Genomic DNA, 12,331 nt, shown 5'->3' on the forward strand with positions numbered 1-12,331 from the left:
GGTCGGTGAAAAATGAAAAGTCACTTAGATATAGTAACATTGTACTATTGAAACGATGGCAATAAGAAAAAAGGTAGAGCGAGGTATGGTACGGATAATGTAAGTTATTGGGTTAGTGGTGGTCGAAGGGCTCAGGAACGAGTTTATGAATCTAGCTGCTGGATTGAATCATAGAGAATCACTCAGCCTCTGGGGAAGTTACCCTAGTGTTCATTCGGTAGCGCCCTCGATGTGATTGCGGGGTGAGCTAGAGGCTGACCAAGAGGAACCCATTTCTTTATACGCTTGAATCTATAAACCTAACTCGATGGTTGAAATAAGTGGGTGAGATAAAGCGCGCTTAAGTATGCCCTTGCGGTGTAAAAAACAGCACTGTGCACGTGGTTACTGACTGTCGATATATATAGTGAATCCCCCGATAGAGATGAAACTGCATGCATCATCCCGAAAAGCAAGTAGAGTTTAATAGAGAGGTTTTGCAGGTAGTCTACGTACTTGTATCCATAGAAATAGCAGGATTTCAGATCGACTCCAAAGAAATGCGGGACACGAGGTCTGTACTCTATTAAAAGTTGTACGATATTAGTGAAGAAGTTAGTCTGTGCCGGCTCGTGCGCAGGCCACGTAAATAACAAGATAGACGGCTTCCCTAGCCACTCGAACAGACCTTTATAACCGGTTCCTATCGTTATTTCACCAATAATCATCATCCACTGTTCGAGTGAGGGGGTGTTCGAGTAGCTAGGAAAGTCGTCTACTTGACTCAAGACCAGATACAGGCATGATGTGCGCCTGAGAAAGTCGGAGTACAAGCCATCTTGCAAAACTTCAAAACCTCGGAATCTGCACTCGGATCCCTGTAGGTAGTACCTACACTCTCAATGCGCGAACACGAGAGCGCGCTGGACCTGGAGATCGCACGGCGCAGCTGGTATGCATAAGCGCCCGAGGCTCACCCACGCAGTCCACCAGGAATCGCCGATATATATATGTCAGCCCTGCCAGTGATGCCTGATTCTATTTCATGGCTGTTGGTGTTTGTGAGGATTCCCAAGCAGGTGCTTGTGTATTTCGGCAAAAACTTAGATTCCTCTTCCTTCTCGGTCAAGTTGATACGAAATAGCGATATCATCATAGGTATATATCTTCTAAGGTCAATAATGCTTTTTCGAGTTCTTATTGTAAGTTTCTACATGGTTATTAACCTTGAAGTTTAGGCAGGAAACAGCTTTTATTTTTTACGAATCATGGCCGAAACCGCCGGGCTAGTGGGCGTGGGCCTTCAACTAGGGAAAACCGCTCTTGAATTATACGATCTGTTCTCGGATGCGCAGAGCTTCGGCTCCGATTATAGTGATTGCTTATGGCAGATCGAAAACGAGCAACATAGGTTGAAGAGGTGGGAAGAATTTTGGAGTACGGGCGGTGGAACTTTGGACCCGAATGATGATTCTTATCGTCATGCTGTTGAAACATTGGCCCGTATTGTTGCCCTGTTTGCGGATGCGGATAGTCTAAACTCAAAATATGGTATTAAAGCTTCAACCCGAAAAAGGCACAGGATATCTGAACTTTTCCGAAGAAAACCTAGCTCGCCGATAGCCCTGGGTTCAAATGCTATCAAAACCCCCCAGAGCTCGACAAGGCTTTTAAATAAAAACTTCGTCCCGGATCTTGACGACGAAATCGCCCGAATTGAGGATGCAACAAAGAAGCTACAACAGATGTTGCCAGTATATAGGAAGCTGAAATGGGCTATAGCGGATAAGGCAAAGTTCACGGAGCTGGGTAAACAATTAAAAAGATATAATGATGGATTGTACGGAGTTCTTCCTCCACAACAAACCGGACGACCCACTCCCCCAGCCATTCCAATCTTTCAGAAGTTCAATATTCCCATTCAATTACTGGTAAAAAGGAACAATAAATTCGTTGGAAGAGTGGACTTACTTGATAAATTACATAAAATCCTGGATCCATCACAAAGCCAAAACCAACGGACTCGCCGAGTTGCAGTCCTTCACGGCCTCGGTGGTATGGGGAAAACTCAAATTGTCACTGAGTACGCATACCGAAATTCACCTTCATATACATCAATCTTTTGGGTTGATGCTACAAGCAAAGCTACTTTAGCACATAGTTCTCTGGATATAATGGAGCAAATAATTTTTCATTATCGATCCAAATGGCATGATTCCGCTCCGGATTTTGTCGAGATAGGGGATATGCTAGGATTGCCTGGTCTTATCAAATCAACTGGTGAGATAAATGAGAAATGTCCACCGGAACTCGTGGCTAGGGCGGTCAAGAAGTGGTTGTTAAGTTCGGAAAATGACAAGTGGTTGGTTGTTTTTGATAATCACGACGATTTCGAATCTGTCAAGATGTTAGATTTCTTTCCTTCCTGTGACTTTGGGAGCATTATAGTCAGTACACGGAGGCCAGAGGTTGCAAGGTTTGGTGTTGGGATTGAAATAGGTGGGATCGAGAAGATGTCTGGAATTTCGATACTGCTATCTAGTGCTGGCAAGGATCCGGAGCTTTCGTGCGGTCCAGGTATAGGCCTAAGTAGAGAATAGTTTGGGGGATATACGCTAACAAAAGTCAGACTACGAAGAAGCGTCAAGGATAGCAGAAAGACTGGGCTATCTTCCATTGGCCCTAGATCAGGCCGGAAGTTATATATCAGCAATGGCTATTGAATTTTCTGAGTATATACCGCTATTCAACACAAATTTCAGGAAACTAGCTTCAGCCAATGATCCACAATTATCTGAAATGTACAGAAATGATACCCTGTTCACCACATGGAAGATCTCATTCGACCGCCTTCCACCTTCTGCATCCAATTTATTAGCATTATGCGCATTCCTTGTAAACGGAAACCAAGAAGTACCCCAGGAAATATTCGATAGAGCAAAAGGGTTTGTTTCATGGTTCCCTACAGGTAAAAATTATCAGTGGAAGTTTCCTTTGCTCAATTGCTAATTCTAGTATATTTAGAAAGCGACTTTGTCGATATTGGAATCAAATCCCTTCTTTCATTCTCTATGACAAAGCGGAGAACTTATCAAAACGAGAAAAGTCTTTGCTTTCATCCTCTCATCCTTGAGTGGACACGCGATAACCTCGGCCTGTGGGAAGAGCGGGCCTTCATTATGAGAGTCATCGCTCTGTTAGCAGGATGTATCCGCTCTACAAATAGTGGAGTAATAAAGAATGGTTCTGCGCCTAATGCAGAGTTTGAGCGTGGAGTCTTCACGTACATCGATGTTGTCGTCCGCCACTTGCGAAGGCTTCCCGCTCCAAGTATGATGGTTTTGGAAGTAGAATTTGCGAATGCCTTGGTTGAAACAGGGATCTTCCTGGTGAACTATTCTAGATATACGGAGGCGGAGGAGATACTCCAAAAGTCACTGGAGTTCCATGAGGAGATAGCGAATCACGAGTCAATGATTTATCAACGAGATTATCATCGCGCTCTTTCGAATTTAGGATGGATATACTACACAAAACAACACTTCGAGGAGTCAATAGGGTTCTTAGAGCGAGCTTTATCTGGTGAGGAACACATGTTTGGAAAGGATACGCTTGAAACGGTAGAGACTATGGGAAGAATGTCGATAGTCCTCAATGCTCAAATGAATCACGATTCAGCGTTAGTGATGCAGGAAAGGGTTATAGCCTGTTATGAGAGGTTTCGAGGGGACGAGCATCCCGAAACCCTAAATGCCATGCAACTCAAGGGGGAACTCCTTGGACGCAATGGAAATTTTGAGGCGGTAGAGTTACTTCAGAGGACCCTAGCTGGGCAGGAGAAGACTCTTGGGAAGAGCCACTCATCGACCCTGCGTACAATCAAATCTCTCGCTTTAGCCATCCAAATGCAAGGCCCAGAAAAGAGTCCTATTGCGCTAGAGTTATATAAAGGTGTCTTAGCAACTCAAGAGGAAACATTTGGACCACAACATCCAGAAACCATAAATACAGTCTACGCCATGGCGTTCAGCTATCGCAATAATGACCAACAGGAGGAGGCATTGAAATCATATAAGCGGGTGTTGGAGGGCTGGAAAAAGGAGTTTGGAATCGAACACCCTGATACCTTGGGTGCAATTCAGGGGGTTGCGGAAATATACCAAACACAGCAAAGATATCAGGAGGCTTTGGAATTACACCAACAGGCCCTAGTTGCAAAAGAAGCGGTTTTTGGGACAGAAAGTACTAATACATGCGTTACACTCAACGGAATTAGTCAATGCCTTCACGACTTGGGGAGGTATGCGGACGCTGCACATTGGTATAAACGAGTACTGGCTATTCAGGAACGGGCGCTAGGAGACGATAATTTAGAAACATTGAGAACCATTCGGTGTTTAGTGCACTCTTTGCATGAGGATGGAAAACGGGAGGAGTCGTTTGCATTGCTTGAACGAATTCTACATATCCAGGAAAAATCACTTGGAAAGAATCATCCGGAAACCTTATTTACAAGATATGAAATGGCTCACAATGTTGCATCTCGAGGAGGACATCAGGAGGCGCTAGATCAATGGGAGAATATCTTAGCTGTACAAGAGGATATTCTCACAAAGGATCACCCACATGTCCTATCCAGTGTTGCCAGCATAGCATCGGGGATGGCACAACTCAGAAGATACCAAGAAGCGTTTGAATTTTTCAAGAGAGCGTTAGCAGGACAAGAGAAGGTCTACGGACCAAACGACTCGATACCACTACGCACCTTATGGTCCCTAGGAACCGCCAAACACGATTATGGGGATATTGAAGAGGCATTAGAGCTAATCCAACGGTCTTTGACAGGCCTGGAGAAAATATTAGGAAAAGAACACCCTGATATTTTGGTTATCGTCGCCAGCCTTGCTTCATTATTGAACGATAAAGGACAGTATCAGGAGGCAGCAGAACTATATAAACGTGCGTTAAGCGGCCGGAGGAAGCTGTTTGGCCCAAACCATCAGCGGACAATTTGTATAGCTATTGAGTTATCGAAGGTGGAGGCCAAGCTTCAATAGCAGTATTTATAAAGAAAATCCTCGTAAGTAGATCAATTCTAGTTACATTTGATCTGTAGTATTCTAATATATGAACAGCAATTAGACAGGACAGGACAGAACGGGCGGACTGGATTGAACTGGGCAGGAAATTAACCCCGAGTATAAAAAGCATTACGGGCCTGTATCGTAGTATCTGCTGTGCCATGATACGGGTACAGTGTAAGGGGCAGCTTGGGCATCAGCGGTAGGCTAGTCCCGAGAGACTGTAGCTACATTAACAAAAAAAGGAGGTGTAATCCGTGCCATAGTAAAAGAGTACTGCTGTATTCCAGATATTATTATATAGAGGGAAATCAAATATTGGCTACAATACGGTGTTTGCGTTGAATGCCGTATTTGTGCAGTAGCGGTACTGTAGTAATGCTATGATTTCCCGGAGATTTCCGGGCTGTACCTGCAATAGGGTGGTACATATTTCTCTCCCAATCCATTATGTAGTGGCGGTGGTTTTGGTTGTGGTGGGGTCCGTTGCGTTGCATCCTCAAAATCGTGTTTGCCCTTTGGTATTGTATACCAGTGCGTAGTGTACCAAAACCTTGAGCACCACGATTGAACGAATAATACATAACTGACAGAAAGGAAGAAGGAGGACGAGGCCGAAGGCCCTCTATAATTCTAAGAAATTTGAATTGGGCAGAGCAGGAGGTTTGGGGGGGGGGGGGGGGGGGAGGGGCGAAGGCCCCCCATTGAAGGCCGGCCTCCCACAATTATTTGATAACAATAATCCAAAGTAAGTACAACTCGCGGTCGCGAGGTGGGCAACTACTAGTACTTTATAGTCAAGCTAGTTGGTAGTTTTTGTCAATATACATGCGGAAGTTGAGTAGAACTGGGCGTAATTATCTCCGAGAGCGAATGATGCATACCATCGTGACCATTTAGGGCGGAGATTAATTATATGTACTTGCGCATTTCACCAAGCTCGTGTTTTGAGTTAATGATATAAGTCCCATGGCATGCCAACCAAACTATACAGAGAGGCAGTTTCTGATGTTGGCTTGAGCCATCCTCTAACCTTTGAAGGTGTGTCAAGTATTGAAAGCGAAAGTATCCCTTTGACGAGACGAGTGATATCATTCGTGGTTGAATATAGGCCGCTACCACTGTTTTTTGGAATAATTTGTTAATATTGCCTTTGTGCTTCTAGAAAAGGAAGCCTTACGGACTATTATCCTGGAAATCTGCACCCCAAACATTCACGACTGGTGGTATCACCCCCGAAGTTTTGGTTTTGGGCTGAAGCCCCGTGTTTTCCATTCCTAGAGGCTGGATGATCTCTGTATCAAGTATTTCCCCAAAGGTTTTGCCAGTCACCTCCTCTATAACATAACCAAGGAGTGTGAAAGATATACTTGAATATACAGGCCTCGTATTGGGAGGGAAAACGAACACCGAGCTCAAAAGCCCTGAGAGGAGTTCTAAAATGGAATTAGAGTTAGTGGCGGCAAGGACTTTGGATAGATGCAATTTACTAACGCTGCTTCGTGCACGAAGGGTGTAAACCGATAACACCGCATCTTGGATAATCGCTCTCGGAGAGCGGAGGAAATCCAAGGGATTCAAAGTAAGACTTCAGTGTATAATCATCCGGATATCCGTCTTTGATAATTAGCCTCTATGTTCCAACCTAATATTATAAATACACCTACAGGTTTGTGGAATCCCGGCCATATGATTTCCCAATGCTCTTAAAGTTATGTCTTTCCACTTGATTGGAGAAGTACTTGAAGCTAGCTCAGGTAGGTATTTGGTGATAGGATCATCTAAGTTGAATCCTGATTTCAGCAAGGCTAAGTCGGTAAAGACTTCGTAATCGATGCTATCATGAATTGAGTGTCTCCATCAATATTCTTTGTGCTGTTCACATTTCTAGATGCCGTGTGGTGATACTCTTAAAGTGGGCTTTCTCCGGTATCAGTCAGAATGATAGAGAAAGAGGTGACGTTTGTCTGCCACCCTGCTTCGATGGAGCCTGTAAGCGCAGAATCGAGGAGCTCTTTTAGTCTTCCACCCGCATCAAGGACGAAAGGTGAAGTTGATAATGTTTTTGGAGATGGCAGGAAAGGACCAGTTATGGGGCACCTAGCGGCCAGCGTAACTGAAGTACAATAAGCCACAAAAATGAAAGTGAGATAGAAGGAGAGGCGCATTATAAACATTGACTGATGTACTTTCGATACAGATGGTGTGTCCTGGTCAAGTTCGTTCTTGAGGGACACGCACGCATTTAATCTACTTATAAGAATTCTGGCCATAATGCTGATCTGCCTTACACGGCTGGCGCACGGCTAGTGGGTTATCTTAATTCATAAATACGAGATATGTAGATGATCTTCATATACGATGCTTAGCTAGCACTGGTGATTTTCGATCTATAAAATCTCAAAATGACATAGCCCTAAAGCTCGTATTCCGATTATCTTGGCGCCGATACATACTCTACAATTGTTACAGCTGCAGTAATCCCATGCACGTAGGTGGTTTAATCTCCAAATGAACATATGTAGGTATAGTTGCACCTCGCTATGGCGGAACTCAATAGACGGCCTCCTAGCCACTCGGACACCCCCCTCACTCGGACAGTCAATCATGATTGGTTGAAAAAAGGTACTGAAGCCACTTACTTGCCAGATTTTTTTCTGTGTCCAGCTGTTTCTTCCTTATCCGGAAATATGGGAGTGCTACGAAGCAACGGCCCTAAAACTTCGTTGCGACTCTTCCGTATCAGGAAGAATAGGTTCGCTGGACACAGAAAAAAATCCGGCAAGTACAGTCTTTTACCGTCTCTTGACGAATACTAGTACTGCCACTTGAAAGTATGGAAAGAAACAGTCAAGCAACAGCCAAGCTACGAGATCTCCGGTCCTTTAAATTTCTATTGGCCCAAAGTCCCCTGTTCGTCAACTGGTAGTATTCGTTAAGAGACGGTAAAAGGCTGTACTTTTCTCTTTCATACGGGGGGTTTCTCCATAACCCAATGACATGCGACCATATGTAAAGCTGCGAACGTTGTTCCCAGAATCAATGAAAATGATTTAAAAAAAAAAAAAAAAGATGCCCCTTGACTGTGACTACATATAGGTACACCTTTTTCAACCAGTTGAGACTCAATATGACATGCCTGTTACTACAATGAGTCACACAAAGCAAAAAAATGTACTAGTACTGTCACCAACAATGACCTGTGGCAAGTAACATTCAATTATCCGTATCTATTACAAAAAACAGTACCGCTGAAATCGGGAGAAACAGGTGCGATAAATAAACAAACGGCCCTTTCTTTCCAACTAATCCGGCGTCTCATCCTCCCAATTCAAAATCAAATGTATAACTTACCACTTCTTGGGCACATCTCTTGGCCCGATAATCTGCCGTCTGCCCCCAAACGACACTCCCATTTTTCCTTGGTCGGCACCCCCCATGTATCTGATCCCATCCGGCGGGAGCAGTCAGCAAAAGTTTGTGAAAATAAGAACCCAAAGCGTAAATCTAAAGTGGGGATGGATGTTGTAATATAAGTCCTCCTCGTGATGCCGTGGGGCAAGCCTTCTAATCCCAGACCAAAGAAAAAAGGAAACAAGATGAGTGGAAAGAAGGAACGGATATCCAAGGAAATACCAAGGAGTATGAGACCATCTAAACTGTACAGAAAGAAAATTAATCGATTACAAAAATAGAGATATTAACCAAACTTAACAGAAAAAGGAACCCAAGCAGTAACAAATAAACCCAATTTTTCTTTATCCAGGAATACGCAAGAGAACTCGGCGGACGACCATGTGCAGAGAGCAAAATGACAAAAGAAAAAGAGAAAGACAAGATATAATATGAATGCAGGGTAGTGACCCTCCCTCGCTATGCAAAACCCAAAGTCCGATAAACAAAATGCAGCCGCAAAAAGGAAACATCAAAGGAAGAAAGGGCAATAACGCTCAATATAAATCGAGAATATCATCTGCGTACCCATATTGGTTAACGTCCCATGCAGGCCCGTCATCACCGGCGCCTTCTCTCTCGCGTCTTTCTTCCATCTCTCTTTGATTGGCTTCCCACTCTCTCTGCCTCTCCCGCTCCCTCTCCCGTTCCCGCTCCAAAAGAGACATGCTATTCATCCAAGATTCGCGGTCAGTGATCCACCCCGCTACCTCTTCAGCAGTGGGGATCAATGGGTTCGGGGGCTCAGGTATAAGAATCATGACGCACCTGGCCCATTTATAAGCTTGTCTTTTTTCTGCTTCTCGTTTCTCGGCGCGTTCACGTTCTAGGGCTACTGCTGCACCATCATCATTGGTTTCCCAGGAACCACTTCGACCCATTGGCTCACTCGCGAGGTGCTCTTGCGCAAAGTATCGACTACTCGGTAACGCACCGACCCTATTTGGGGTTGTTGGTACAGGGGGAAGTTTGCGTGGAGGTGGTGTGGGGAGTGCTCTTGGGGGGTGCGGCGGAGGCGTACCAGGAGTGTGCTGGGGGAATAATGGCGTAGAATTTGTTGTTGATGGCGGGGTGGTTATGTCTGCACGCCAAGCTCCGGCAAGGAAACGACGCTCTGCCTCCATGTTTTCCCTCTCTCGATCACCCGTCTTGTGTGAACGAATATAGAACGGATCTCGATCGTCAGTCCGTTGGCCATAGGTGGTATCCCCAGTTTTATGCTTTCGGATCACAGCTTCCTGCGCATCACGGCGCATTCGTTCTGTATCTTGCCGGCGCCGTTCTTCCTTCTCAGCTTCATATATACGTTCACGTTCGCGAGCTTTCGCAAGCTCACGTTCCAGTTGTCGGATTCTCTCTCGTTCTCGCTCACGCTCAAATTTCTCAGTATCGAGCTTTCGTTGAGTCTCTGCATCGCGAACTCGACGAGCTTCGTCTTCCTTCTGCCTTTTCTGTGTTATTTCTAGTGCAGTCTCCTCTTCTAACTGTTCACGATGTCTCCTTGCTTCCATAACAGCAATTCGACGCTCATCGTCCTCGATACGCTTCCGACGCTCATCGTCCTCGATACGTTTCCGTTCCTCTTCTCTTCGCACAGCCTCATTCTGAATACGTTTTCGCTCTTCCTCCTTAGTACGTATCTGCTCCTCTCTCCGTCTTTTTTCGTCTTCAATGTTTTTTCTCTCTTCTTCTTCTTTCCGCTTTTGACCCTCCCTTCTTTCGTCTTCGATATGTGATCTTTCTTCTTCGGCGCGTCTCCTCTCTTGGGACGCATCCTGAATACGCTGTGCATCATCCGTAGAATTCTTCCGAAGTTTCTCACGATCATCCAACGAGGGGCCTTTGACAACAGGTTGATTGGTGATTTGTCGTCGTGAACCAAATGAAACCCCTTGGTTTCCCTGCGATGCACCACCCATGTAGCCGTACTGTGCAATATTCCACGCCGGGGCAGTGCCTTTCTCATCAGTTGGTTTGCTCCATGAGCTCACGACTGGCTTTTTGGGAGGCATGGTTGGCTTCCCAAAAGGCGTTGGTGCACCTATAGCAGCTGCGGATTGAACATACGCATTTGCAACCCCACCAGTAGATCCTGCAGAAACACTTCGTTTCCCAGGCGACCAACCACCAGAATGCTGAGGTGAGAGGGCAGCAGTTGATGTAGGTATTTTAAGACCACCAAGAGTTGTAGGGAAAGAAATCGGATCAAGTTTATTAGCGGCGCGGGAGAAGGCCCCAAGACATTGGACAACTTGAGCGGGATCTTTCTGCTCAAAAAGGTCGACAGTGAGGAAGACGTCGTGGGCTGCAAGTGAGACCGGGGAGCGAGAGACGAAGGAGAGAAAATGAGAGATATTTTCCATTTGAACGAATGGCATGGCGGACTTTTTGAACTTTAATTTAGGATTGGAGGTTTCGAGGCGGTTGGCAAGCCTAAGAAAGGATGTTAGCAAAACTCAGTCTCTAAATTCCAATCCCAAATCCAGAAGTGAACGCCCTCATAGGATGTGACTATCTTAGTAGCAGTGAGAAATGTTTGGGGGTAAATAGAACTACAAGGATACCCACTTGCACAAAACTACACCATCTTTCAAAACAACCATCAAGTCGCCTGCTGGCAAAGTTTCACCCAAGATACCCCCTATCCAGTCCTTAACATCCTGTGAATCCTGGGCCGTGTATTTGGCGAGACGAAGCCTTGAAAGGTCTTTATCGAGAGATGAGACAGAGGCCATGTTGTAAACCTGTAGTTGACTTTGATATTAAATTTCAAGGTAGGAGCCAAATAGCTATGCAAGTTCCTGTAAACCCTAGAGCAGGTTACTGCATAAGTGGGAGAGAGAAGTTGGGATGAGAACACTCCTTGAAGTTGGAGATGAGTTAAGGGCCCAGGGGTACGGGTAGATACTAGGGCGGCCAATAGAGGGACAATGTGGCGGGCACGGGTGATGTGATGGTGGCGGTGGCTGTTGCATGCAGTGCATGGCCGGGTTATATTATCGGCTGGGTAACTACACATAATAGCCGAGCACATACAGGGATGGAGGTGCTAAGTTAGGCATTATTAACAGGCAATTGCAATTTGTACCTACATACAAAAACTCAAGTCCCCCAAATCCTCGTAGGGCATACTAAGATTCTACAAGGCTCTGGCATTAAGTGAGTGAACGGATCCTTACCGGTCAACACCCCATTTAGTTCGCTCACTTAATGCCAGAGCCTTGTACATGCACAATTTAATGCATTTAACTACATGTAGTAGTACCGGGTGTTGAGGGTAAGTGATCAGAATCTGATAAGTGAATGTTACGGTGAATAGGTGTATTTGTCATCAGATTCTGATCACTTTTCGCTACACCCTAGTACATGTTTTTGCACTTGAATTCCTGCACTCGTATCTTCGAATTCCTGACGTTTGTTAGGAAGATACGAGTAACATCTAGCCGGTGCCGATTAATATTCCTGATAATTATAACAATACATGTGTTTGTACGTATTTCCTTGTAGTTATATTAGGCGTGAGTACAGTACATATAGTTTGAGATCGAGTTGGAAATCTCTAGGTATACACTTAGATGTACAAATAAAGTACGAAAAAAGAGGATGTAATAGGTACTGTACCAATACGGAATCGTGCAAAAACTTCCGGATTAAATCGGAATCCATAGAAATACCGTATATATAATACGCGTAACCCTACGGTGTTTTAAATTTGGTAAAGATGGTGTTGGATCCACCCGCCTTTTGGTACCGTAATTATTCAAGAATGATAATACAGACTTTGCACTGGATGCATCCAATTTGGCATTATATGGATT

The 12,331-nt window shown here is 44.9% G+C and overlaps 2 protein-coding genes across 2 annotated transcripts; one reads left to right on the forward strand and one right to left on the reverse strand.

The window, feature by feature from the left end:
* Positions 1–1,247: 1,247 nt before the first annotated feature.
* On the forward strand, positions 1,248–5,171 carry LAJ45_08059 (uncharacterized protein; the record flags this gene model as incomplete). Its single annotated transcript, XM_046117613.1, has 5 exons — positions 1,248–2,556; positions 2,609–2,947; positions 3,004–4,938; positions 5,016–5,059; positions 5,115–5,171. 5 exons carry the CDS (start codon positions 1,248–1,250, stop codon positions 5,169–5,171), a joined length of 3,684 nt encoding a protein of 1,227 aa, XP_045969262.1.
* A 3,239-nt stretch (positions 5,172–8,410) lies between these two features.
* Positions 8,411–11,248, reverse strand: LAJ45_08060 (uncharacterized protein; the record flags this gene model as incomplete). Its single annotated transcript, XM_046117614.1, has 4 exons — positions 8,411–8,504; positions 9,042–9,182; positions 9,282–10,946; positions 11,082–11,248. 4 exons carry the CDS (start codon positions 11,246–11,248, stop codon positions 8,411–8,413), a joined length of 2,067 nt encoding a protein of 688 aa, XP_045969263.1.
* Positions 11,249–12,331: the final 1,083 nt, after the last annotated feature.

The sequence above is a fragment of the Morchella importuna genome (genome assembly GCF_003444635.1).
Source record: "Morchella importuna strain M04M26 chromosome Unknown Morimp01GS027, whole genome shotgun sequence".
In the NCBI taxonomy this organism is placed as follows: domain Eukaryota; kingdom Fungi; phylum Ascomycota; class Pezizomycetes; order Pezizales; family Morchellaceae; genus Morchella; species Morchella importuna.